Source organism: Gambusia affinis, linkage group LG14 (genome assembly GCF_019740435.1).
Source record: "Gambusia affinis linkage group LG14, SWU_Gaff_1.0, whole genome shotgun sequence".
NCBI lineage: Eukaryota > Metazoa > Chordata > Actinopteri > Cyprinodontiformes > Poeciliidae > Gambusia > Gambusia affinis.
The window spans coordinates 1765868-1793077 of NC_057881.1; the positions used below are offsets into that span (position 1 = coordinate 1765868).

At 41.2% G+C, this 27210-nt stretch overlaps 2 protein-coding genes across 7 annotated transcripts in view; both read left to right on the forward strand.

The window, feature by feature from the left end:
- On the forward strand, positions 1–24700 carry zmym4.1 (zinc finger MYM-type containing 4, tandem duplicate 1). 4 transcript variants are annotated; one of them, XM_044137690.1, is made up of 28 exons: positions 1–342; positions 885–1050; positions 1169–1263; positions 5761–6640; positions 8107–8220; positions 8448–8524; positions 8621–8764; positions 9938–10167; positions 11234–11423; positions 11507–11710; positions 12444–12594; positions 13278–13393; positions 13477–13644; positions 14204–14354; positions 15501–15673; positions 15754–15898; positions 16696–16791; positions 16877–17065; positions 17576–17688; positions 17763–17991; positions 18706–18939; positions 19015–19121; positions 19630–19807; positions 19885–20036; positions 20839–20953; positions 21031–21279; positions 22556–22685; positions 23329–24700. In XM_044137690.1, the coding sequence occupies exons 1-28, from the start codon at positions 79–81 to the stop codon at positions 23558–23560; spliced, it is 5292 nt and encodes a 1763-aa protein (XP_043993625.1). In that variant the 5' UTR covers positions 1–78; the 3' UTR covers positions 23561–24700. The 4 variants fall into 4 exon arrangements, with proteins under 4 accessions (XP_043993625.1, XP_043993626.1, XP_043993627.1 ...); XM_044137691.1 differs by having other exon boundaries at positions 903–1050; XM_044137692.1 differs by lacking the exons at positions 1–342; positions 885–1050; positions 1169–1263 and adding an exon at positions 2590–2877.
- A 265-nt stretch (positions 24701–24965) lies between these two features.
- Positions 24966–27210, forward strand: part of LOC122843145 — a 30826-nt gene continuing 28581 nt past the window's right edge. For all 3 annotated transcript variants that reach the window (XM_044137687.1, XM_044137688.1, XM_044137689.1), the window contains exons 1-4: positions 24966–25047; positions 26297–26407; positions 26728–26884; positions 26968–27160. In XM_044137687.1, coding sequence (XP_043993622.1) covers positions 26299–26407; positions 26728–26884; positions 26968–27160 — 459 coding nt within the window. In that variant the 5' untranslated portion in view covers positions 24966–25047; positions 26297–26298. The remainder of the gene's footprint in view (positions 25048–26296; positions 26408–26727; positions 26885–26967; positions 27161–27210) is intronic.

Consider the following 27210-nt stretch of genomic DNA (forward strand, 5'->3'; position numbering starts at 1 on the left):
ACCAGAAGTATCGTTGATACGGGGTCAGGTTCTGGGTTCAACTGGGTCCAGACTGGGACCAGTTCGTCTCCACCGAATATGGTTTGCTCCTGTGTTTTTCCGGGCTGCGCTAACAGAGCCAATTCCTGGTCGCCGTACAGGTTCCACCGCATTCCGCTGGCGGACCTCCACCTCCGGACGTTGTGGCTGTCGGTGCTGGGGATGGACGTCAACACGCCGCCAGCCGCGCTAAAGCATCTCCGCGTCTGCAGCGCTCACTTCACGGATGATGATTACATCGGGAAGAGGGAGAATAATAAAGGACAGCTGCACCTGAAGGACCACGCTGTCCCATCCGCCCAGGTAAGACTCCACCTTTTTACTGGTCAATTTAACTTTTTTCACTTATTTTTTTATTAGAAAAGTCATGTATAATGTACAAAACAAGTCAGGGAAGTAAATCTGACAAAACTGTTTTATGAACAGAGTTTATTTTGTTGAAAAGAACATAAAAACAAACAAAAACAATGTAGCATAAATAATAAAGCATGATGTCGCTCAGAGAACAAAGCACAGAAATAGAGTAAATAGATCTGCCCTGATGGATCAGACACAGTCACAATACTAGATCTTTATATTTTTTTCCCAATATCGGGACAGATAGAGAAATGGGATCGGTGCAACTCTGGAATCAGTTAATGCTGGGTTGCAGGTGACGTATTACTGACGTCACGCAGTGCAGACGGGGGTCATCTGCGTTGGCCTCCTAAGCTTTTTCCTCACTTTCCTACTTGTTTTAAAGTAGCTTTCATTTATGAGGGCAGAAAACTGAACCAAACTACTGAATTGACATTCACTAGCAGCTGTAAATGTGAGCGAAGCTCAACAAACACTCCTGCGTTCAGGCTCTACTGCTCTCCCAGCTTCCTGCAGAGTCCCTGGCAGCCGATACTGACCCAGAGGTGAAAGGTCAAAGCGTCGACAACCCGCCTGCGTTCGTTCATAAGCAAACCGTTACTCTGAAAACACCGAGGACGTCGAAGCCTCCAAAACCACAAGTCAAGAATAAAGGTAAATAATTAGAACAGTCATTTTAATTCAGTTTATTCCGATGGGAAGGCGGATGACCAGATGTTTTTTAATAAATTGTTTTTTCATATTAACTTTTATTTTGTTGGTACGTTTCCAGGAGCCCAGAATGTCCTGTTGATTCCTCGGGATCCCCACCGTGACGTCATGAGTCGCTGGCAGCTTTCGGTTCGAGCTCGGCCGTCGTCAGATCTGGTTCGTTTGGTTTGCTTACAGATTTTTAATTTTGCCAAACTGTTGCACATTTTGTCAGGTTACATCCTCCAACTTTAAATGGAAACTATTATGCAAAATGAACGTTTTGAGTTTCTTCTGCTTCTAGAAAGAGTCCAAACGGCCAAAAAAACACCCCAAAACATCCTGCCATTTTCTGGAAACAATTTACTGCATTTTGGTGTCTGGAACTCAAGCCCCTTCAGAAACATCCCGATACGGCTATTACAGTCGGCGCGCACTAACCTTCACCTAGCAACTGTGGTGCCTACAGGTGCGAATGTGGAGCAAACACATGAACAACACAAACTACAAAACACACCAACAGAAAAAAGCAAATCCTAAAAACAAAAAAAAATTGCTGCAATCACAGCATATAGAAATAGAAACTAAAAGGAAAATATCACCAATAGCAAAAACAATAGTAAATATGAAATGCCACAAATAGAAAGTCCTCTTTGAACTGTGTTTTGCTGTTTTGCGATGCGGACAAACGTCAAAACTAGCTGCAAACACAAAAAAACTGTAAAACACACAAATGGACACAAATAATAAATAAATGCAGCAGAAGAACGCTAAAAGCACTTAGACTGGAGGATATTTTAGATACACAAAATAAAATATGACAACAAATAACAAAAAAAAAAATGCAACCAAAATCAGAAATAAAATGGGTTATGATGTTGATAATAATGCATGGTTTTTCCTTCTAAAAGACCAATACACTTTAAACTTCTAAAAGAACACCAACACTAAAACGGACAGATATTGTGAATGTTCAGAATAATACAAAACAAAACCGATGAACAGAAGTAAAAACCACACACAACCAAAACCATAAAAATGGATTATGAAATTTCCATAAACATAGTTGCTCTTCAAAAATAATCACCAGAAAGGAAATTCTGGAGTTCATTTTAATTTATTATGCAATTAATTGCTTAATTCCTTATTGGAACAGTGTTATGTGGCAGTAATCAGGCCTGTGTGTGGCTAGAGATGGTGAACTCAGGTGTGACAAACCACTTACGTTTCAACAGAGTGGAGCCCATCACTTTTTCACACAGGGCCATGTTTGGATTTTTACCCCTTAGTAATAAACACCTTCATCTAAAATCAGCATTTTGTGTTTAATTGTGTCCTCTTTGACTGAATTTTAAATCAGAAAGGGACAAACCTTTTCACACCGCTGTGGTTCAGACTGACTACAGGCCACGAGGTGGCGGTAATTCTCGTTTAAGTTGTTTTCCAACCTTTACAGTAAAAGATAAAGAAGAAGAAGTGTTCAGCTGTTTTTACCGCTGTACAATGCCTGGTGGAAAAGACAGGTGTTTTGTTGTTGACTGCTTGGACCAACATGTCTCCATGCACGTCCTCCCGGCCGAGGCGAACAGAACTAAGTGGCTCCGCTTCATCTTTGACGGAAAAGTCCCGTCCCCAGGCACACTGCCGAAGAAGATTGTAGTTTGCGCGAATCACTTCACCACAGACTGTTTTGAAAACTACCGACAGTACACGGCAGGATTTGCATTAAGACTAAGACTGAAGAAAGGTTCCGTTCCCACGATTCGCTTCAAATTCGAAGATGAGGAAGATGTAAGTACAGCATAGCGCGTTCGGAGTGAACATTTAGCATAAGCTAACGCTAACAGTAAGCTGATGTGTCTCACAAATAAGGTTTTACTTTATGAGCGTCAATTACCATTCAGAAACAGCGTCTGCTTGCCTGTTGGTAGTGAACGAGGCTCCATTTCTGCTTCTGGGTTAAAAATGTTTCGTCTTCTTGCGCATCTCTTTGCAGTCATTTGCACGAGTAGGAAGGGTGAGTTGAAAACATTGTGTTGGAGGTTGGGGGGCGTGGCCAGCAACAGCTTCTTTGCATAAAAGTGACAGAACGTTAAAACAGCTCATTCTGATTGGAGTTAAAAAAAAGAGAGACAGAATTCAGGAGGTGAGATCTATCAGAGGGTAAAAATCTAATGAGCATGTTTTAATGTTTTATGTAGCTCATAGTAGGGTGTGCAACGCGTTAAAATGGCGAGAAGCACTGCAAACTACAAAACAAAAAATTAATAAATAAGGACAAAAGAAAAACGCTTATATCAGAAAATGAAAGCAACAAATGAAATGCTGCAAAAACAAGCTTAAACATCAAGAATAATTCCTTCCTTCCTGTCTGTCTGTCTTTCGTCCGTCCGTCCGTCCTTCTTCCTTTCTTTCTTGGCATCACATCTTTACCGAGAGTCTGGCTGCATACGATTTGGACTCCCCCTAGTGGTTTGGAGAACTTCCATTTTGTGGAGAAAGTTTGCAGTGTTTTAGACTTGCTGTGGGTTAGGGTTAGGGGTTTTGCTATTTGCAGCATTTTTTATGGAGTTTTTGTTTGCATTGGTTTACTGTTTGTAGATTTTGGCTACTATTTTCTGTGAATGGAGCATATTTTGTTTGCTGTGCATTTGTACCTGTCAGCCATGGTATCATAGACCTCCTTTAGTGTATTTTCTGCAGTAGACCAACACAGAGTAGTGCTTTATGTTTATTCCAGACCAGGGGAATCCAGCACCATTTTCAGAACGTCAACAGCCTTCATTTTTGCTTTACCTGTTTCTGAACCTCCATAAACTGCAGCCAGTTAGTGTGTGTTTTAAACCCAGTGTGAAACCAGAGGTTTGTTAGAGAAGATTAGAGATCCACAGGTGGATTTTATCAATCCTGTGCTCCACAAATCTGCCTGCAGTTTATTTAAAACGCAGTGCGCAGCGTCTCCCTGAACACAGCAACATGGTGGCAGCATCATGCTGTGGGACAGGGAATCCTATCAAAGTTGATGGGAAGAGTGACGGAGCTAAGTCCAGGATAATCCCGGAAGAAAATTTTCAGAAGGCTGGAGGAAGCTCAGCTTTCAACAGGACAACCAGATATATTATAGAGTATACTTTTAGAGAGTAAAAGTAAATTATGAGTTAAAAAGAAAGTTTAAAAATTCCAAATTTTTGTTAGTATGTAATATTAGTAGCAGGAAAGGTTTGGCTCAAAGTCAAGTGGATATGTCAACTAAAAAATTTACATGAAGTTGTTTCTAAGGTTTTATTTTGTGTATTTTTAAGTGCGGGAGTCACTATAAGTTTATCTTTAATACAGCTCCCTGGATGTATTTTATGCAAAATGTTGCTTTGTTAGTTTGTCTTCAATTTAAACTCTTCAATAAAATTTATTTCTAAGTACAACACTGTGTTTTATATAAGATCGCGGGCATGTGTTTACAATTTTTTTAAATTATCTGTTACTTTAATGTGAACGTGGGTAAAACTTTTGTGAATTCACCTTCAGAAGTCAAGTGATAAGATTTTATAACCTGCTGTGACGTCACGAACATGCTGATTTTATTTGCTACCGCTTGGGGGCGGTAATGTGTAATTCCACAGCGTTACCAACCGACAATAAACGCCAAGAAGAATCCAAAAAGGGATTCTGCAAAAAGCCGTGTAGTTGGAATAAATGTGAAGCAGTTTTCCAGATTTACAACCGACCGGAGGAGAAAACGCTCCATCTCAGACAGTTTCTGGTGCAAACATGGCGGAAGCTGGAGACGGAGCCGAGCAGCAAGCCAGCTATCAGGTCCAGGTCAGCGGCGCGGTAAGCTACGGTCTGCACGCTGCGCTAGGCTGGAACAAGCTCAATCACAGCGGGCCCAGATACGCCCAGCAGGGGAAGGAGTGAGTCTGAGAGGGCAGAAACGGTTTACTGAGACCGAAGAGCCGAGATACTGGTAGCTAACCGGACAACAGGGATAAACAGGATGGCTAGCGGTTAGCCACAGGTTCTGCTTTCTATTGAACGGTTTAGATGGTTAGCAATCATGGATGAAACAAAATAATGTGCATTTCAGAGAGTGAAAAACAAAGCAATCATGCTCAAACTGACCCTGCAGCCGCTGCAGCAAGACGCTAACAAATATCGCGAGATTGCAAAAATAAAAATAAAAACTGAGACAAATCAACACGATATAAGTTATGCTTTTGTTTATTTCATCTGCTACGTAGCCTCTAATGTTTTGTTCATCCACGTTACCTTTAGCTCATTGATACTAGCTACATGGTACAGTTGTGTTGTAATCAAAGAGGGAGACATCGCGAGAGTTGCCTGGCCATTGGGGATTTTTGATTCATGAATGTGTTTAGTTGTTTTATGTCCACAAGTTTAAAGAAAACCACCTATAAAACATTTTATATGTAAAGATGATGTACATTAATATTTTTTATTACTGAAGTGTGGATAGACGAGTGACATCATCAGATAATATTTACTCTTAAATAGACATTTGAGGCATCAAAAATGTTGAGTAGAAATGGTTGATTATTTTGTAAAAATAAGATTCAGCAACACTGAGATACTGTATAATAGATTGTCAGAGTTTCATAAACTTTAGTAAGAATAATTGTCATGTTGTTATTGTTAACTAACTGTTTCTCTTTTCAGGCAACACAGGAAACAGACAGCGACTCCACGGACGCCGTATCAGAACCGGGAACGTCAAAGGACGCCGGAGATCAGAAGTCCGTTGGCGAAGCGTCGCCCTTTGTGTCCGAGCACGAAGAGGATGGCAGCGGTGGTGAGAATGAGACAGCAAGTCAGGAAGCCAAAAACAACGAACTTAAAAACGACGAATCTTCTTCAGACGCCGCTTCTCCTCGTGATATGCTGAAAATGGTTTACGTTGACGAATCAGAGGAAAGCAAAGAAAAACCGGAGGAGGAAGAGGAGGAGATGACGGAGGGAGCAGACATCAGCGAGATGGACGTTACGGCTCATCTGAAAGAGAACGAAAAACAGACAAACTATGAAATAGAAGAGGAACAGGGGAACATGAAGGATGAAGAGGAGAACATAAAGGAAGAAGAGGAGAACATGAAGGAGGAAGAGAAGAACAGGGAGGAGGAAGAGAAGAACAGGGAGGAGGAAGAGGAGAACAGGGAGGAGGAAGAGGAGAACATGAAGGAGGAAGAGGAGAACAGGGAGGAGGAAGAGGAGAACAGGGAGGAGGAAGAGGAGAACAGGGAGGAGGAAGAGGAGAACAGGGAGGAGGAAGAGGAGAACAGGAAGGAGGAACAGGAGAACAGGAAGGAGGAAGAGGAGGAACGGGAGAACAGGGAGGAGGAAGAGAGCAGGATGGAGGTGGAGGAAGAGGACAGCTGGACATCAGGAGAGAAATCGTCGTTTGCTGCTCAGCTGAGTGCGTCTGCAGCCAACGACCTTGACGAGATGATGGACATCGGGACGGTGGACCAGATGGAGCAGGAAGCTCTGATGAAGGAGGAGGATGAGGAGCAGAACCGCTCGCCTACAAACACAAACACAGGTACACAGCGTAGTGTTTCCCTTCAATTTTGATACTGCCAAAAAAAAACCTTGTCCATGCATCAAAAAATGGAAACTTTTTAGAAATTGCTGTTTCCATTAAGAAAACATATTTTTGAAATGTCAAATTGTGCAATTATGTGGTGAATGGAAAAGCAATCAATAACATTAAACATCGTAATCGACATGTTATCAATATCAGTTGAAAATGCATCTAATAAAATGTTTAACAATTTCACCGAACTCCGACCCAGAACCACACGGCATTCTGGGAGATGTAGGCAGAGGAAATAACCGCTCAACATCTGGTGCAGCTGGCTAAGCTAGGATGGTGGCATCAACCAACTCTCTCTCTCTTTGGTTACTTAGCAACAACCTGCTGAGCAACAAGCAGTTTCAAGTTCCCCCAACTTCGGTTACCTAGCAACAACCTGCTGAGCTACTTGCGCAGCAGCAGTTTCAGATTTTACCGCGGTGTGTCTTAACTGCTTAGAAATAAAAGACAGCACAGTGAAAGGAGAAAATGAGACAAACGTCTCAAGAGGAAATTGAGGGTAAAACAGAAAAGGCTGCATCTCGATTTGGCAGTAAATTAGATATTTAAAACAAAAACTAGTCCATAATTATTGATATCGACTGATATGAAACGTTTATACGGTGAGATGTTTGTCAGCTGTATCGTCCGAAACACGTCCGGAGAAAACAGCCTGGATGTAAATGGTCGACATGCTGAGCAACAAGGATGTGACTGAATGAGCAGCATGACGGCGGAAAAGCGTCGGCGCCTTAATCCGTTTTCCTAAATGATCCGGTCCAGTTCGGTCCAGTTCGGTCCGGTTCGGTCCAGTCCAGTCCGGTCTGGTCCGGTCCGGTGGGGAGGCAGGAATGTGTAATCAACCAAAAAAGTGAACTCCGCTCCGCCTACAAACCTCTGTCTCGGTTCGGTTTGAATGCATATGTGAACGCCAAGTGGACCGCAGACCCCTCCAAAAACAAGAAGTGGACTACAGCGCAGGGCATTCTGGGTAAATAGAACCAAAACAAATGTTCTAGCAGGAGAGACGGCTCGTGGTTTTTATCCTCCAACTGCTAAAATCTGACGTCTTCATTTTTGTTTCCGTTTGGTGTGGAAGGAGGTTGTGCTCGGTGTCTTCAGAGGTTTTTGTGTTTCCTTCAGTGGGTTTTCGGGCAGCGCCCCCACAGGCCAGGAGGAGAACAGGTTGCTCTAATGGGTTGGTTGGTTTGACACAAAATGGAACAAATGTTGCAGCTTTGGTCCCAAACCAAACCTACTGGACGACCTGGCTTTTCTTTAGAAAATCTGAAAAGTGTGGCCTTACATTGATTTTTTTCAGACCTGATGGTTTGATAGACCCGGTTTGATTTGGGACCAAAACTGCAACATTTGTTACAGTTTCCAGGTTTGCAGCGGTGGATTAACGTCTGTGTTTTTATTTCCCCTCGTAGTTTCCACCCTGGAAGACGGAAACTCCGCTGAGGAAGAGGAGGAGGGAGCCGACGTGAAACCGTCTGCTTCAGATTTGATGCGGTCGAGCTCGTCTCCGTCAGCAGGAAGCACAGGTAGGCGAACCGACGGCTGCGAGGAATGGATCTGATTTAACAAAAACTAAACGGCTCAGAGTTTGTCATCATGGATCTGGAGCAATAATCCAGCTTTAAAAACAAAAAACCTTTTCCAAAAATTACATTTTCAAGCTCCATTAACGTATTTATGTTATTTTGAGCTCTTACAGTTTTCTGTTTAGCTTTCTTTTGTACTTGAGCCGTTTTTCTCCTCCTGTCTGCAGGCAGAGACAGCTCCTCCCCTGCTGCCGTGGTGAACGGGATGAAAGTGGTGAAGTTGTCCTTTCCCAGATCAGACTCTGTAAGTCGCTCCTCGGTTAAAAATATTTTTGTTCAAAGCCGTCTTTCTTCCTTCTGGTCGTCGTTGAAGTGTTCTGTATTTTTTGACCTGAAGCAGGAGGGGCAGACGGAGACCGAAGACAGGAAGTCGTCTCCTTCGCCGCCTCTGGCCAAAGTGAAGGACGAGCCGGTGGACGAGGAATACGAACAGGCGCTGATTTCCTCCACGTCGACGGCCAGCGTCAAGGACGAACCCGCCAAGGTCAGTTCACACACAGCATGGTGGTTCATCAAAACAAAATAACATTAACTAATTAAACCAGACCACAATCTGACTTCTGTGGAAACGGTTTGCAACCTGCATGGGCAGGAGAATGTAGCCGTCGCCCAGCAGCGCTCTGTCTATGGCCGTAAAGATGGCCGCCGCGATGGATGGATGGAAGTTATCCAGTAACAGCTGAAAGTATCGTCTCCAGATCAGAAGCAGATGAAGGAACCTGAAATAAACTGTGGAGTCGCCAAACTTTACATCAAAGACAAGTTTGTTTTTTAGAATTGGTGTTTCAATTAAAGAAATTTAGTTTAAAAATATCAAGTTGCTCAATTTTATAGTCAACGGAAACACATCTACTTGTAAAACAATCAGATACAGTTTAGTTATATAGGTATAACGGTTCCATCAGGTCCCATCGGGTCGGGTCGGGTTCCATCTTGTCTCATCGGGTTCCATCGGGTCCCATCGGGTCGGGTCCTGTCGGGTCGGGTTCCATCGTGTCTCATTGGGTTCCGTCGGGTTCCGTTGGGTCCCGTCGGGCCCTTTGGTGTCCAACAACGGGCACAAAGTAATGGCTACAAGTCCACTGAACTCATTTTAAAACCAAAATATGAATTCTGTTTCCTGGATCAGAACCAGACAGGATGCAGATATTTCAGAAAATATCTTCGTGTTATTTTCCGCCTTTAATCATGAAAAATTTTCTTTTTTTGACTTTTTGACGTGAGAATATCCAGGTTTTTTCTTTTTCTGATATTTTTGGAGAAAATTTCCTCCTTTGTGGATTTATTATTGCTTTAGCTGCAATGACCTGAATACTCTTTGTTTTTTATTTATGGTGTGATTAAAATACAGATCAAAGATTTAAAAAATAATAATGCAGGAAAAGGAAAAAAAAAAAAGGACTTATGTAATGTTTCTCTCAAATAATCTAGAAAAATAACGAAGTTCATCAGCTAATTTAAGAAGTCAGTCAGAGAAAATAAAACCTTTCATTCTCTGTCGGTTGGATGGTCGGCTGCTGTTCATGCATTTTCTGTTACTTTGATCCAAAACAAATAATTGGTTTGACCTCGCAGCTCAACGCCAAGCTGCTCAGCAGGAAGATGGCGTCTGGTGTTTGTGAGGTTGTCTCCTGATGGGCGGTTCCTCTGTCGACAGGACGACCTGCGGATCGGCTCGGTGTTCTCCGTGTCTCCGTCTGGAGAAACGCTGCCGTGCGTCAACCCGTCCTCCGTCCACATGTCCTGCTCCAACTGCAGGAAGAACCTGCTGAAAGGACAGACGGCGTTCCAGAGGAAGGGATCGCCGGCGCTCTTCTGCTCCACTTCCTGCCTCTCCGCCTCGCTGCCCTCCAAAGGAGCCACCAAGTCCTGCGTCTTCTGCCAAAAGTAACGACACCAACATGAAATCTGATCTTCACTCTTCTACAGAGAAATGACAGAAAATAAAAGTGTTTTTATCTCAACCTGTGGATTATATGACAAAATCTGAGCGTTGCCATAATATTAGCAGATTAAAGAGGCAAGATAGTTGTTTTAATGAAAAAAGCAAAAATCTGTTTTTTGCTCAATTGTTTCAAAGTTCTGCAGCTGATAATAATTTCATGCTAATGTGTTAAAAATGAAGTATTTAAATGAAGTATTATCTGTAAAACTAAAGTATAACTTCAGAACATTTCTGATTTAAATATTTTATTTTCCATGTTGAAGTTTTCCTAAAATGATTCTGGCATTAATTAGTCTGTTGTCAAACAACGTTATTCTGGTGATATTAATATCATCAAATCGTTTCTCGATTCATTTATTGCCATAAATTTCTCATAAGATTTTGATTCACCACTGTCACAATAAATTCCCATTAATAATAAAAACTAAAACTATATTTAGCTGCACTGTTTATTCAATTAAAACCTCTCAATAAATTTGAAAATATGATTAAATGCAGTTTAGTGATAGAAATCACATTTTTATGACTTGTGTCCTAAAGAGCCGTTTTATAAACGGGAATATTTATGTTTATATTTATCAGGTCCGGATCGGGTCTGGACCGGGTCCGGATCGGGTCTGGACCGGGTCTGGACCGGGTCTGGACCGGGTCCGGATCGGGTCCGGATCGGGTCCGGATCGGGTCCGGATCGGGTCCGGACCGGGTCCGGATCGGGTCTGGACCGGGTCTGGACCGGGTCTGGACCGGGTCTGGATCGGGTCCGGATCGGGTCCGGATCGGGTCTGGACCGGGTCCGGACCGGGTCCGGATCGGGTCCGGATCGGGTCCGGATCGGGTCTGGATCGGGTCCGGATCATGTCCGGATCGGGTCCGGATCGGGTCTGGATCGGGTCCGGATCATGTCCGGATCGGGTCTGGATCGGGTCCGGATCATGTCCGGATCGGGTCCGGATCGGGTCCGGATCGGGTCTGGATCGGCTCTGTGACCCGGCTGCTGCTCTCCTGCAGGTTGATCCTCCGGACCCAGGATGCGGTTCTGGCTCCAGACACCAACGGCGCCATGAAGGAGTTCTGCAGCCAGAACTGCGTCTCTTCCTTCAACTACAGGAAACACACGCAGAGCATCCGCGCCGCCGCCGCGCCGTGCAAAGCGCCGCAGACGCAGTCGCTCTGCAGCATGTGCTCCAGATTCAGCACCGTGAGTTCAGCGGACCAGAACCCGGTTCTCCCGGTCCTACGGGCTCGCCGCTGTGAAGCAACGTTTCTCTGCTCTCTCTGCAGAGCAAACACGAGGTGATCCTGCGCGGCACCGTCCACAAGATGTGCAGCGACGCCTGCTTCAACCGCTTCCGCACCGTCAACAACCTGACCATGGCCGGCTGCGCCAGCTGCGGCTCCTTCTGCCAGAGCAAACCCGTCATGCTGAAGCTGGAGGACAGCAGCAAGACGCTGTGCAACATGGACTGCCTGGCCAAATACAAGGAGGTACCTGAACGCCTCGCCGCTGCCGGCAGTTTCACTTCACTGGAAATAAAACATTCACTTGCAGGAAATGGGAAACTGTTCCAGTAAATAATTGATTAAAAAAAAGGTTCTAGTTTCACAGGCAGATTATTTCACTTATAACTTGACAGTTTTCCCACATAAATGAAATAATCTGCCAGGAGAATCAATGTTTTATCAATATTAACAAATTATTGGCCTGAAACTGATTCCTGCACTGCAAAAACACAAAATCTTACCAAGTACATTCTGTCTGGTTTCACTTATTAAACTTGGACAAAACTAAGTTACAAGTAGATTTTCAGAAAGATGAAAGTTTTACATAAATAATTCCATAAATAATAAAAGTTCCTTCTAACATGGGAAAATGTTCTGATGGTGAAATAATCTGCCAGTGAAAGTAGAACTTATAAAAATCAATATTACGGATTTATTTATTGGAAATCAGATCTGATATCTTGCTGAAAAGTTATTTAATATTTATCTATAACCAAAACACTTGATAAGATTTTGTTTTTCTTCCAGACATTTTAGCACTAGAAGTTCTTGCTCTTGACAAATTGATCAACATATTTGATGTGAATTGATTATTTTAACGGTGACACTTCATTTTATTTTTCTGGTTTTATGTTTTCATGATGTGAAGCTCAGAGAACAGCCTTGCTGCTGAAATGTGCGATGCAGATAAACTTGATTGCTTTCCGTTTGTTGCCAGAAAACGAAGGTGATTCTGCCGTGCACCATGTGCCGCGCGCCACACATGCTGCCCCAGATGTTCAGCAACAAGAACAGCGACGAGTCGGTCAACATGTTCTGCAGCAACAGCTGCTTGATGGCGTTTAAGGTCCAGAGCGTCAGCTCTTCAGGTGCGGCTGCACACGTTTCCCTCTGCTGATGAAAACTCTGCAGTTATCTTTGATTCTCTGTGATGTTAAAAAGTCAATAATCTGTGATTCACTGCTGGATTGTAAAAGGATTTTCAGTTTCAGAAACATTATTCCTGTAAATGATGAATGTTTCAGTTTTCTTTCACTCGGTTGTTTCTTTCTGCAGATATTTTATGATCAGTTAAGATTGAAAAGCAGCTAATTTACGTTAACGAGTCAAACGGTTTATTTTATTTTACATAAACAAGTTAAAAAAGACAAAACCAATCCAGAAATGGATAAACATTTAAATTCCTGTCAACTGCGAGAACACAAAGAGAACATCATGAAAATCAAAACCGAATCTTTCCTGAATATTTCTGAAACATTTCTGCAAGGAATTCTGAATTTTTAAAAGAAAACAAACAAACTTTGTGTTTATTTAGAAAGTTATTGTTAGACATTTAAAGTTCTTATTTTGTTCAATATTGCAACAGTTTGACGTTTTGGTTCTTACATTATCCTGACGTGTGAACCAGCTGGAAACACCTGGAACAAACAGTTTTATAGATAATGAAGCGTGAGCAGAGATCGCCACGTTCCTGATGTTCTGGCAGCTTCGTTTGGGATCGACGCAGAACTTTGATCTTTTTAGTAACGTTTCGGTTCCAACGTCTCTGCAGGAGCTCGGTTAAACTGTGACAACTGTGGGAAGAACACGGTTCCCTCGTACCACCTGGCCATGTCGGACACGTCCATCAGGAACTTCTGCAGCATGCCGTGCGTCATGACCTTCCAGGTAGAGACGCCGCCAACGCAGCCGCTTCTTCCACTGCGCAGGCGGAGCGCCAACATTTCTCCTGCGTTGTTTCCGTTTGGCAGGAAAAGTTCAAGAAGAGCCAGCCGCAGCTGAACGTTTTCACCAAGCTGCCGGTGGGGTCGGCCCAAACCCAGACGGCCACGCCCACGCAGCTGGTCGACGCGCTGAAGCTCAACTGCTTCCAGTGCGGCCAGGTGGTCACCTCCAAACCGGAGCTCATCCAGATAAAGGTAGCAGGAAACGAGACGCCACTAAACGTCTCGGCTAAACCTGGGATGATGGATTTTATGGGTTTTTTTAAATTTCCACCAAAAAAGGTCAAATTGAAATTAAATTTCTCCTCGAAACTCAGAAATGTCCAGTTTTTTTGCAGAAAATTTCAAAGATGACTCAAAATTAGATTTTTTTTTTGCGACCTAATACTCCATCATAGATTTGCGTGTTTGCTGTATTAAAAGAAAAGCATCTAGTTTTCAGTTTGTTTTCGACTCGACTGAACAGATTTTTCAGTAATAACTGGATCTGGGCCGCTTTCTCTCTAAACCTTTGCTGTATTTAGTCAAGTTTAAAGAATAATTTCAGTAAAACTCTATGAATATTCATGGTTTCACCTTTTGGCGAAGCTTGGTTATAAAAAGACATACTTTGCATTTTACAAATTAAAAGCGTCTGTTTGCATCTACAGGCCACATTTGTATCATTTTCAGAGTTTAACTTTGGAGCCCTGATCCACACACAAATGATCCGATTCGGGTTTTCTCACTCCGTGTTGTTCCCGTGTTTCTCCAGGATAAAATAATTTTCCTGTGCGGTTCCGACTGTTCGATGGAGTACAAGAAGGCCAACGCTGTGATGAGTCTGTGTGAATACTGCAAGATCGAGAAGATCACCAGAGAGGCCAAGAGGATCAACAACAAGGACTGCTACTTCTGCAGCGACGGTGAGCGCAGCGGCTTTACGCAGTTTCTACATCTGGAAGAAATAAAATGGAAGAAAAATTAGATTTTTAGACTTTTATCCTCTTTCTGTTTTCTAATGTACAACAACGTAGCCGTGTTTGAAAAAATACAACCATTTAGTTTGACGCATTTTAGTTTAAATCATGAAACTTATCTCTGATTTGTCACTTTATAATCTGGACTTTAAGGTTTTCTCATTTAAATTCAGGTTTTTTACTTCCTGACCCATTTTGAAAATGTTGCTACTTTGTTTGGTCGTATGGTTTTTGTTTGGTCGTATGGTTTTTGTTGTGGTTTTTGTTTTTGTTGTGGTTTTTGTTTTTGTTGTGGTTTTTGTTTGGTTGTGGTTTTTGTTTTTGTTGTGGTTTTTGTTTTTGTTGTGGTTTTTGTTTTTGTTGTGGTTTTTGTTTGGTCGTGTGATGGAGGTGCAGAACAGGATTGTGGGATGTTTAACTTGAGCAGCAAAGTTGATTTTTACACTTTGTGAAAAATGGATAATATTGGTGATCGACCACAGGAGCAGTTTCAGTATCGATGTCGACTCATATTTCCACATCAGTTCATCTCATAATTAAAACCAACTTACAAATAAAAAGTAACTTTTCAGCACAGAGGCTTGTTTTCTGTCTGTTATTGAATTTTTATAAACTATTAGTTTCACTAACAGAAAATCTTTTCCATATTATTAGTGAAACAATCTGAAAATCTTTATTTCAAGTTTACTGAGATATTTGCACCAGAAACTAGACCAGAAATATTTAGTTTTTTGCAGTGAATGACACTCTACACTGCAAAAAACACTAAATCTTATCTAGTCTAGTTTCTAGTTCAAATGTCTGTTTTGTTTTATTTCAAGGATGGAAGCTTAAAGTAACTTTTCATCAATGAGCTCATCAGTCAATAAATCCTTAATGTTGATTTAAAAAATGTCCAGGCAGATTATATTCAGACATTTTCTCCTGTTGAAGTGAAATAATGTTCCACTGGAACTAGCACAGTTTTAGATCAACATTAGGGAAATGTTAAAACATTTCTTCATTTTGTCTCATTTAAGGCATGCTTGGATGTTTAAACTAGTGAAAATGGAGTCATTTTGATGCAGAACCGCGTTCTGTTGCTGTTTGCAGGCTGCAAGCTCCTCTTCAGACACGAGCTGAGTAAGAACTGGGGGAAGCACTGCCACTCGTGCGTCTACTGCCACTGCGTGTCCAAGAAGCTGGTGACGGCCCAGTACGGCGGCTCCATCGAGGAGTTCTGCTCCGAGGAGTGCCGCTCCAAATACACCATGCTGTTCTGCCACGTAAGCCGCTGCGATCCGCGCGCCGCAGCCTCCGTTTGCGTTCGGTGACGATGACGATGCTCTCGCTGCGCCCCCTGCAGGTAGCAAAGTGCGACAGCTGCGGGCGTAAAGGGAAGCTGAAGCAGAGCCTGCCGTTGCTGGGAGAGGTCAAACATTTCTGCGGCATCAGCTGCCTGCTCAAGTTCTGCTGCGATAGGGTGGCGGCCCAGGGCGAAGTCATCAAAGGTCCACATCACTTTTTCCTTTATTCCACATTAACTGAGCATGAAAATGTTATTAAAAATATTAAACAAGGTTTAACAGGAGGGTCTGCTTAATACATTATGAATTTAAGGACAGCTTTTAGAATCAGTGGGCGGGGCTTAGAGTCCATGGACAAGCTGATTGGTCAGTAACTAATCATCTTTATTGATCTGTTTGAGCCATCGTTACATTTTGGGTAATTTTATGATGGAAAACAGGAAACAGGAAATGATTAAAAACTGAAATAAAATTCTGCATGTTTTTATTACAGGTTTATTGAAATGATTGTTTATAGATCAAGAAAATGTATTTAGGAAGTAATTTGGATTTATCAGCATTGTGAGAATAAACCAGTTTATTTTCTCACAGACTGAGAAGGTTTGTAGTTTTTCTGGAGATGAACCAAAAGCTGATTATGTTGTAAATTCCCATAAAGTTTTATTATTGTAATTTTAGATGTTTTTACTTTTACTTTGTATCTTAGGCCAAGTGTGTTTAATTTTTTGGAAATGATTTCTAGATGTCAAACTTTCTATCATCCGTCTGTCGAGTCAACTCAAGTTTTTGATGCACATAAATAACAAAAACATATTTTGTTCAAACGGTAGAAAACGGAGCAAAACGAAAACCTGCAGAAACGGTTTGAGTTTCATGAATCGTGTTGAGAAGCGACTGAAGAGCTTCCAGTTGAACTTTGTTTTCTAAAACATCTGCTGGACCGTTTGGGTCAGAATCCGTGGGACTCGGTTTGAACCGGTTGTTTGTTTTGGTTCCTGCAGCTGCAGGCGAGGCCACGCCCGTCATCGCCAGCGTCATGTCGCTGGCAGACCAGCCTGCGGGGAGATCCAAGTCAGCAGACAAACCCACGCACCTCAGTACAGAACCCAGACAAAACTCTGATTTATCTGTCCGACCCGGTTCTGGGTTTCACGTCTAAAGTTTCCCTTTTTGTCTCAACAGGCACCAGGTCAAAAACCAAGAACTCTGGAAATGTCCAGACAGACACAGCGAAGATCCATCCTCCTTCTTCTCCTCTTCCTCCTTCTGCGCCGAAGTTACTGAAGAACAAAGCGCTGCTGTGCAAACCTCTGGTGCAGAACAAAGGAGTTTCCTGCAAAACGCAGACGGCCAGCGTGGAGGCACAGACCGGTACGAACAACCAGGCAACCCATCCTCACGTTTAGAAGGTTTAGTTTATTCAGGAAGCAAAATCACAACGAGCTGTACGATGAAAATACGATTATACAGACAATAACACAAACAGAAAGCGTTTATGATAAAAGTAAAAATTATTTATCCAATTTTCTTTTTTCTCCTTTTTTTCCAAATTGGTGGAATTAAAGACACAACCAACAATCTTTAGCCACAAAACAATAAACTAAATTAATTAAATTTACAGAGCAAAATTCCAACAGTTTTTCTTTGACATGTAAATAATTTTCTACACAAAAATGTTTGACCTAAAAAATAGAAAGAATTTCAAATTTTTCTGAATTACTTCCATGTTTAAGGATTTTTCTCATATTTCTGTTTTGTTTTTGATCCTAAAGAGTTTTTCTCAGCTTGTAGAGCAAACAGAAACATTTAATGTCTTTATTTATCAGATATTTAAAAACTTCCAGGCCGTCCTCACTGAAGTGTCCTTCTCTCTTCCCGTAGAAGACGCCTTCCCCAGGGTCCTAGTGCTGCCGGTTCCAGTCCCGGTTTTCATTCCTGTTCCCATGAACATGTACAGCCAGTTCATCCCCAAACCTCTGAACGTCCCGCTGCCTGTAAGCCTGATTATTGGTTATTGATTTCATCCGGACTCGATCGGCTTCACTCAGATTTATTTTGCGCGTTGCAGCTGCCGGTGCCGATGTTCCTCCCCGTGACGATGAACAGCGCCGAGCGCATCGTGGAGACCATCCAGGAGATCAAGCAGAAGATCCCGTCGGATCCGTACGAGGCGGAGCTCATCCTGATGGCCGAGATGGTTGCCGAGGGCGACGAGGAGAAGAGCAGCAAGACGGAGACTCGGAAAGACAAAACATCGGCGAGAGAGTCGGAAAGCAAAGAGGCTCCTGCACAAGACGGTGAGACTCTGCAGATGATGAAATCAGATTAATTGATTTTTGAAACAATCAACTAATTTAGTAATCAATTAATTAATTGACTTGGTAAAAAGTTATTTGCTGGAAAAAGAAGAAACATATACTGAACAGTAATTGAGCCAAAACTACAAAAACAAATGTTTACATTTAGTTTTTGTTTTTTTTTCTTTGGTTAATGTTTATATTTTGTATTGATAAAAGGAATTTAATTGTTTTATTTTCATTTTTAAGGCATTTCTAATATCATATAACAAAAGACTGAAGCAGTTAAATGTAAAATATGCAAATTGTTTTATGTGATTAATCGTCAGAACAGCTAAAAAATCCTCCGAACATCAACATGTGGAAAGTGAATCTATTTCTGCTCAAATTAACAGAAACTCGGTGCAGGAATGATCTGAGGATGATTTTTCTGTTGACCAGTTAGTAGTTGAACAGCAGAAGGTTTTTAATGGGAGATTTAAAGAATTTACCAGGAGAAGCTTCATCTGCAGAAAGTTTTTATGATGTTTTGATTTAATTCAGGTTTAGAGGTTGTTGTTCTTTCATGTCTCCCTCCTCCAGGTAGCGATTAATCGTTTCAGTTTGTAAAGCATTTGTTCAGGAAGTCTGAACTCCAGGTAGAATCTCTCTGTTTTGCCTCCCATTAAAATGTTCATGATGTAAACTTTGACCTCTGCTGCTCTTTTTCTCCAGATCACATCAGCAACTACAGCGACGACCTGGATACGGACGACCTGGCCAGTTTCCTGAACAACTGGGAGGAGACGAGCTCCGACGCCGGCCTCAGGCTGCCGGGTCGACAGTACTCCTCTGAAAAGCTGAACCCGGTCCTGGACGCCGCCGCCGTCCCGTCTCCAGAGCCGGACCTGGAGCCGCTGCCGTCGCAGGGCCCGCCGCCCCTGGACTTCGAAGCGGACTTCTCCATCGGTGAGAGTAAAACGCAGAGCTGGACCTGCTGCGAGATGATTTGGTTGTTTCTCTGATGTTCAGCGCCGCTTTCAGAAACCCTGGAGAGGATGGCCCGGCTGAGGGAGCACTGCAACAGATCCCCGAGTCCGATGCCGGCGCCGAGACGGAAACAAGCTCACAGGAAAGCCCGGGACAAGAGGGTGAGAGAGGAGGGCTGTGTCGCGGCAACCAGGGCCCGCGTTACGGAAAAGTTACAGCAGGGGGCGATATTGAGCTATAAAACCACCAATATAAAAATTATCAGATCTAAATGTATACAAACTGTTTAATCCGTCAAAGAAAATACAAAACGAATAGAAACTTGCTAACAGAACCGTCTGGAACAGCAGAAACGCGTCGGCTTTTAAAATGTTTTCCAGTTTTAAATGTTCTTTAAAAGTTTGTTTCTCTTCTGTGAGTGGATGTTGGTTGAAAATGGGGAAAAGTAAAATCTAAATTAAAATGTCAGCCTTGAGCCTCTGAAGTGAATCAGTCGAGTTGAATTGGGCTTGAACTCATTACCTTGGTTCTGTTCAACCTGTTGAATCTTAATTAAACCCAAAGGAAAATTAAATGGAGTCGAACAGCTGATGTCATCAGCATCATTCTAAAAACAGAGAATTATGGGATGTTTTTGGCACAGACCTCCGCACCATCTTCTGCCTTTAGGGTCGTAAATCCCAGCGGTCGTCTAAAGCGGCTGAAGAAAGTCCGACCAGAAGCTCCGCCAAGAAGTCGGTTTCTGCCGAAACCCTGAAGCTGAAGAGCCAGTACGGCATCGACGCCTGGAAGCGCTGGATCCAGTGGAGGCAGACGCAGCCCAACCTGGAGCAGCGCCGCTTCGGCTGTGAGTCCGGCCCGCCGCGGGACCCGGCCTGCTTCCAACACGCTTGGTTTCCATGGTAACGTCCGCTCTGTCCGCAGCACGCCCCCTGGAGCTGAAGGAGGACCTGCTCCGCTGCACCACGGCTGAACTCAGCTACGGCCTGTGCTGCTTCATCACCGAGGTGAAGCGGCCGAACGGAGAGCCGTACTCCCCCGACAGCCTGTTCTACCTCTGCCTGGGAATCCAGCAGGTGAAAAACAGAAACTCTGGTTTAAAACGATGCTTTCACACCAGAATGTGTTCCTGTAGCGGTGGAACTCCATTAATAATTTAATCAGGTTTATTGCAGAGTCTCTAGTGAATTAAATCAACAAAATAAGCAACATTTTTACTAAATTATTGAATAGATACAACAAAGATATTTATTGTTTTTATTATGTTGTTCAGGTTGTTTTATTTCTGAAGCAGAAATTAACCCCCAGCTGGTCGACGTCGCTCGCGCGTCGGGTTTACAGCCCTACCAGAAACGCACAAGTCTAAAAGTTCCAGCCAGGAAACAAAGAGCATTTCATCAAATTCCATAATATGCAACAGTGAATTGGGGACGAAAGGTGAAAATTTGAGTGTCAAAAGTCAGAAATTTCCACGTTTTCCTATAAAGCTTCTGAGATTAACCTCAAAATTTCAAAATCCTCAAAAAAATTTTAGTTTTTTGGCAGAAGTAAACTTTTTGTTTTAATAGGTCACCTTTAAGGTTCCTGCTCTAGGACCTCCAATGTTTTCCTTCCACTCAACTTTCCACTAATACAGCGCTCAACAGCCAGCATCTTTAGCCTTGACCTTTTGTGTCTTACCATCCAACATAATCATCACAAAACATTTTTGTATGAAATATATATAATTATTGGTTTTATGCAAGATTGAATTTTTTAGAAACTGACTGTGTTTGTATGTGTAATGAATTGGTGTATGGAAGTTTTACTAATGAAACAGTTGAATATTCAAAGTGAGGTTTTTGCTGCTGACTTTGTGATCGGCTCCTCTCTCTGCAGTATCTGTTTGAAAACGGTCGAGTGGAGAACATCTTCATGGATCGTTTCTACAGCAAGTTCTCCACAGATTTCACCAACATGCTGAAAAGTTTCCAGCCCACCGTCACTCCCAGAGGCGAGTTCACGTCAGACACAGCGGTCGCTAACTTTGACGTGCATTTGTTGCGATTTATCGGCGTTTTTCCTTGGCAGGTTACGTGCATTCCCGCGTGGAGGAGGAGTTCCTGTGGGGGTGCAAGCAGCTGGGGGCGTACTCCCCCATCGTCCTCCTCAACACGCTGCTCTTCTTCTCCTGCAAATACTTTGGCTTCACCACGGTGGAGCAGCACCGCCAGCTGTCGTTTGCCCACGTGATGCGCTGCACCAAAACCAACCCGGACAACAGCAAGACCACCTTCCTGCGCTTCTACCCCCCGATCCCCGTAAACGAAGCAGAGTCAGGTAGATTCCACATAACCATCGGTTATTGGCAAAAACACTAAATCTTTCCAAGAATTTCTTCATTTCTAGTGCAAATATCTCAGTAAACCAACTTTTAGTAACTTTTCAGCAACAAATAGGAGCTTGTTGTAAGTAAATAATTTATTCACATTAATAAAAACCAACTGTTGGATTATTTCATTTTTAACTTGTGAAAAATGTATTTAAATTAAATAATGTATTAGTGTTGAAACGATTAATGAAATTAATCATCAGTAATTGATTATTGAAATAATTTTAACTAATTTAGTGATTTATTCACTGCTATCTGCAGCACACAGACTGTGAACTCCTCAACCTGGTTCAAATTAGCTAAAGGAATGCTACGTTAAATTCTTTTCTTATTTAAAAAGGAATTAAGTTGTTTTATTTGCATCTGTTCATATCCTATATTTTACAGAAAAGGCTTTCGGTGTGAATGTGAAATCTGCCCTTTTTTCCAGTTAATCATCAGAATAATCGATGACTGAAGTGATCGTTAGTTGCAGCCTATAATGTCTTTGTGGAACTTATCAGTATTAAGGTAACTTTAATTACCTTTAAGTTAATCTTGTTTTATTTTAAGTATACTAAAATATTTGCACTAGAAACTAAAAAAAAGACTTTGCAAGATTTTTTTAAATGAAAGTTGACAGGAAAGGGGGAATAAGAGGGAAAAGACATGCAGTAAACATTGTCGGTTTTTGCAGTGTAGCTAAGTTATCCTTTTATTGATAAAACTGTAACTGAGTCTCATTTATAATAAAACTACAGCAGATTCAGGTGCAGAAATTATCCACATATGACTGAATGTACAGAACGATTCATAGAATCTGTGACATTGATAAACCAAAAAAAACCACCAAAAACTACAAAAATCTCAGCTTTTACAGTTACAGGCTTTATTCTGCACAGAAAGGTGAAAAATAAAGCGACATTCTCTACAGCTGAATAAATAAAACCCATCAGGAACAGCTTCATATTCACCGATCTTTTCAAATTCAGTGACTGAGCCAAGTCATTTTCATTTCAGTATTTTCTTTCTTATAATTGAGCTGTGGTTTATTTTGGTTATTTACTTTCTCTAGTCTTTAAGGTGATGGAAAAACTGAGTTTTATCCAATTTATTCACATAGTTTTGGTTATTTCTAGAACTCCGTATTTCTTTGTGCAGGAAAGGTGAGACATAAAGACGGAGACGAACCTCAGTGACTTGGCTCTGCTGCTCCCAACAGTTGACTGTAATTATTGTGTTCAGATCCAGATGGAGTTCCAGCAAAGAGGCGTAAAGAGGAAGAGAGTAAGGAGGAAATCCTGGAGATGATGGAGAACACGGAGAACCCACTTCGCTGTCCAGTCAGGCTTTACGAGTTTTACCTCTCCAAGTGGTGAGTGGATGAGGGACAAAAATGCAACCTCACCTATAATATCATCATCATCAAAGCTATTTTGCTCCTAGTTTTATTAAAATACAGTTCTTTAAACCAAATTTTCTTAGACAAGTCAGTGTGATCTCTCTTGTGTGCATTATATCTTAAAAATATCATGCCTAAAAAAACATCTCCAGCAGATTATTGTTAAGCAAATGAGGAAGAAACAGTAGAATATCCAATAAAAACCTGACAGATGCATCATCCTTGAACTGAGTTTTTAGCCAAAAGATTTCTGGGGAATGATCACAATGATCACAATCAAACTGTTACATTTTTTGTTGTTTTTTATATACATTCAGCTAAAGAAATTGGGTTTGCAGCAAATTTGTCTTAATTTTCCAAATAATTGATTTAAATATTATTTTTTACCAGGTTTTTGTTTACACAACAGTTGTCCGTCCCTTAAGTTGTAAAATCTTTCCATTTTTATTGTGGGGTTAAGTTGTTTAACAAACTTGAACAATAGTTCAAGAACAATCTGTTACTGTGAATTAAAATGACGGGAAAAGCCGAAGCAAAGCTTCAATAGAAGCCTGGAAAGCTGTTGATCAAGGATCTCCTCTTCCTCACTCTGTTTTTTGGCATATTTCTTTTCCAGCTCGGAGTCGGTGAAGCAGCGCACCAACATGTTCTACCTTCACCCTGAGCGTTGCTGCGTCCCAAACAGCCCGCTGTGGTTCTCATCCACGCCTCTGGACGACAACACCATGGAGTCCATGCTGATCCGCATCCTCACCGTCAGAGAGCTTCATCTCAGGACCAAGAAAGACCAGCCTGCGGTTTCTGACCCGCCTTTTATACCTGAAGGAGAGGATGAAGACTCTGAGTGATTTTAAAAAAAGAACCGAAGTGACCTTTTCGTGGTGTTGCAACTGGCTGTCTAAATGTAAATAAACATAAATGTTCACTACAACTTGTTCTCGGTAACTCACAATAGCAGTGTGCTGAGCTGGAGAAAACTTCCTTTCCTAAACTCTGTTGAGCGAGAGTTGCACATTTTAAACGCACACTGTTTCTGCAGACTGTTCAGCTCGCAGACTGTTTACTGCTGCTCAAAGATGAAGACACAAAGCTCATCGGTTTAATTGCATCTTGTTGCTTTCGGTTTCCTTCCAGGTATTATGATTCCTAACATTTCTGTGCACGCAAGTCTGCTGTGTTTTCTTTTCTTTTTTGAAAGGTAAATAATGAATGGTCTGCAGTAAATCTGGAAATATACAAAACTTAAATGCTGAGTTTGTTTCAGGAGCTGTTGGCCCAATAACAAGAACTGAAATCATCTCTGATCTTTATTCACTTTAATTTCATTAGTTTTTTTTATTTTTTTGTTGTTTTATTTTTAAACTCCTGAAAATGATTTGATATCTTTAAAGCTAAAGATGCATGTTTGATTTTGATCTCGGAGTGATGGTGTCCTGGATGTTTTAGATGTGAAACTGCTGAAAAATATCAAATTCAAATTTATGAACTATTACAAAAGGTTAATCATTTAAATCAAGTAATTTAGACCATGAAAATCTAAAACATGCAGGGTACCAGCCACGAAAAAAAGAAACGATCCCAGAGGCCTTTTCAGACAACTATCAAATTTTGTTATGTTATAGAAACTAAGCCAGTATCACAGGCTGAAATGAGACCATGATGATTAATAGTAATGAGGGTACTGGGAGCTAATCCAAAGATGTTTGTTTTCTAACATCTTGAGAATAAGAAGCAATTTGAATGTAACTGAAGTAGTAAATTGTAAAAGGAAGAGCAAATACTAACCCGAAACACTATTTTGCCGGTTTGATAAAGGTTTTTGGTATTTTTTGGGATATTGTTGAGTCCAAAATGAGTCCTGGGATCATAATGCTGGGTAACTGCAGCAAGCTGTGTATCTTGGTTATTTTAACCTCCTGTCCTTAGATTATAGCTGTCTGTTTTATATTGTTTGTTCTCTTTTTAATAAAATAATGTCTTAAATTGAATTTGTGAACCTGAATAATTTTTTCGTCTCCGATAGTTAAATTTTAGGGTTGTTTTTTCAGTGGGGTTATGAGGACTTTGCCTGTCCTCAGAATGTCCCGATAAGACACGTTCACACGTTCTTCACAGTTCTCAGCTGCTCCTTGCATCTGATTCGCTCGTTCAAGTGTCAATCACTGACGTCACACGAAGCCAGTGATGTTACAGTCAATGATTGGTCAAATTTTCTGCCGTGCGCTTTGACTGGTTATTTACTTCTGTCACGTGGTCTTTCAAGACGGGAACGAGAATAAAATTACTGCTATGGCTTTTTTACACTAAAGAAAGCTATACTGACCCTAAAACGAAGGTAAGTGTTGCTCATTGTGAAACTTATGTCCCAGTAGTCTTGCTTCAATGCCGTTTAGCAAAGCAAGAAATGGAGGACATAATTTAAGAAAACAAATTAGTTTGAATTTGTTGTGATTAGCATGCTAACTAATCATGTTTCGGAGCAACCCAAAGTTAGCCACACGTAGTGCTAGAGCTTTCTGCAGCAGCAGTCAGAGCAGTAAGCATGGTAGCCAGGTAGAGAAGCATTGCTAAAGTCACACTGGTTGGGTTTCTATTTAAACTATCAGTATTCAACTGCTAATAAAACTTTTATTTGAGGTCTTCAGTATCTTGCAGCATTTGTCTGTACCCTGTTGCCCTTAGGTGGGATATATTTTCTTATTGCACCGTTGGTTTTAATTTATTTAAATTACCACTGAATTTCAGCTTTTAAAATACCGTAGTTTTGTTTATTTTTAAGATACATGCATGGTATGTGGTTGTGTGAAAGTATTTTAATGCTGTCAGATTAATATTTTTGTCTTCACATATAACTCTTACAACATTACATTAGTTGACATACTTATTACCAGTGGTTAAATCAATGTGATACAGGTCACACTGTGTATATTAGGGGACCAACACAGGGCTTCATGCAAACCCACATTGGGACCCTATAAAACTCTTTTAAAAAATATAAATGCTTTCTGGTGTTTCTTGAGACAAACTGTGTGCAGACATTACTCACTTTTTCAGGTAACTGACAGGTAAATCTCTATAACACTGTTGTTCCCCTTGTGATGCAACCACTTACAGCTATATTTGCCTACTCTATCAGTTGCAAATCAAGTCATTTATTTACATTAAAATTGATCTGCATTCATACTTCTTCTTGCATCAAAGTACTTAAAAAATATACATTACTCCAAGTTTTTGTTATTTGCTGTGTATTTCAGTAGAATGTATTTCTTTTCAAGCACATATGCTCAAACTTGCTAAAGTCATATTTAGACCTGTCACTGATGAAAATGTAGAAAGCATTATGAAGAGAACAGTCAGACTTTAACAAAAACAAAAAAATTATTCTGAAATATTTGATTTAAAATAGATTATTGGAAAATACCTGCTATTAAATACTTCTTACTGGCATCAAGACATAAACTTAAAAAATTCTATCAGTTTGTTTGTTTCCATTCTTTTATATGATTGTATGAAACATTTCAGTATGATGTTAATAAATCTCCAGTTCCCAACATAAAAAAACCATAAATCTTATTTTTAAATAGTCATGAAAGAGCAGAGAGGCAAAGAGACCCCCGAGCAAGATGCCTTGGAGCACATTGTTGCTTGTAAAGACAAACCCTTCCTGGAGGAAAGGTTCATTGACTCTTTTAAAGGTAGGAGCTGCATTTCTTATTTCTTATTTAGGTCAGTCTTTATCCACATACACAGAGTCTTCTGAACTTGGGTCACAGCGTTATTTACTGTAAATACAAACAAATAACCGCTGACTGTCAGTTAATCAAATGTTCTCGGTCTTAATCTTATGTGAATGTAGTTCTATATCTAATATTATTCTGAATTTTATCTTGAGTTCAACATTTTTGTAGCTTTATTTTTCAAATGAAGAATCTTGATCTGATTTTAGTTAGACTCTAAGGACTCTGAAAAACCCAAATCAACACATTATGACTTGAGTTGATTATATATTTTCTAGGAAGAGGTGTGTTCACTAATAAAACCATCAAGCCGTCTATGTTTGTTGTGGAATATCGTGGGAAGAAATTCTCAAGAGGCATCAGATCTGAGGAGAGAGGTGGCGATGCTTTGAATGGTTTTGTTTTTGAATTTTCATGGAAAGGAGAGCGATGGTGGTAAGTTAATTTTCATTTTATTTGAAAAGTTGGAAGTCATTGTCCTGAAAGAACAGAGTTATGATATGATGGTTCTCTGGCAGCATTGATGCTTCAAAAGAAGACAACACACTTGGGCGACTTGTGAATGATAATCACATAAGTCCAAACTGTGAAATGAGGACGGTTGTTTGTGAAGGGAAGCCACACTTGTGCCTGTTTGCAGTTGAGGAAATCTCTCCTGGTGAGGAAATAACATACTACTACGGAGAGTCCAGTTATGAGTGGCGCTCAAAGGTAAGTTCATAACAGTTAAAACACTTAAAATTTTTAAAAGTTGAAAATTG

Coding starts and splice junctions, on each gene's coding strand:
- zmym4.1 (XM_044137690.1), top strand. CDS start 79: ATGGTTTGCTCCTGTGTTTTTCCGGGCTGCGCTAACAGAGCCAATTCC. Junction 15,899..16,695: donor CCAGGGCGAAGTCATCAAAG/GTCCACATCACT, acceptor TGGTTCCTGCAG/CTGCAGGCGAGGCCACGCCC. Junction 19,808..19,884: donor GGAGCAGCGCCGCTTCGGCT/GTGAGTCCGGCC, acceptor CTCTGTCCGCAG/CACGCCCCCTGGAGCTGAAG.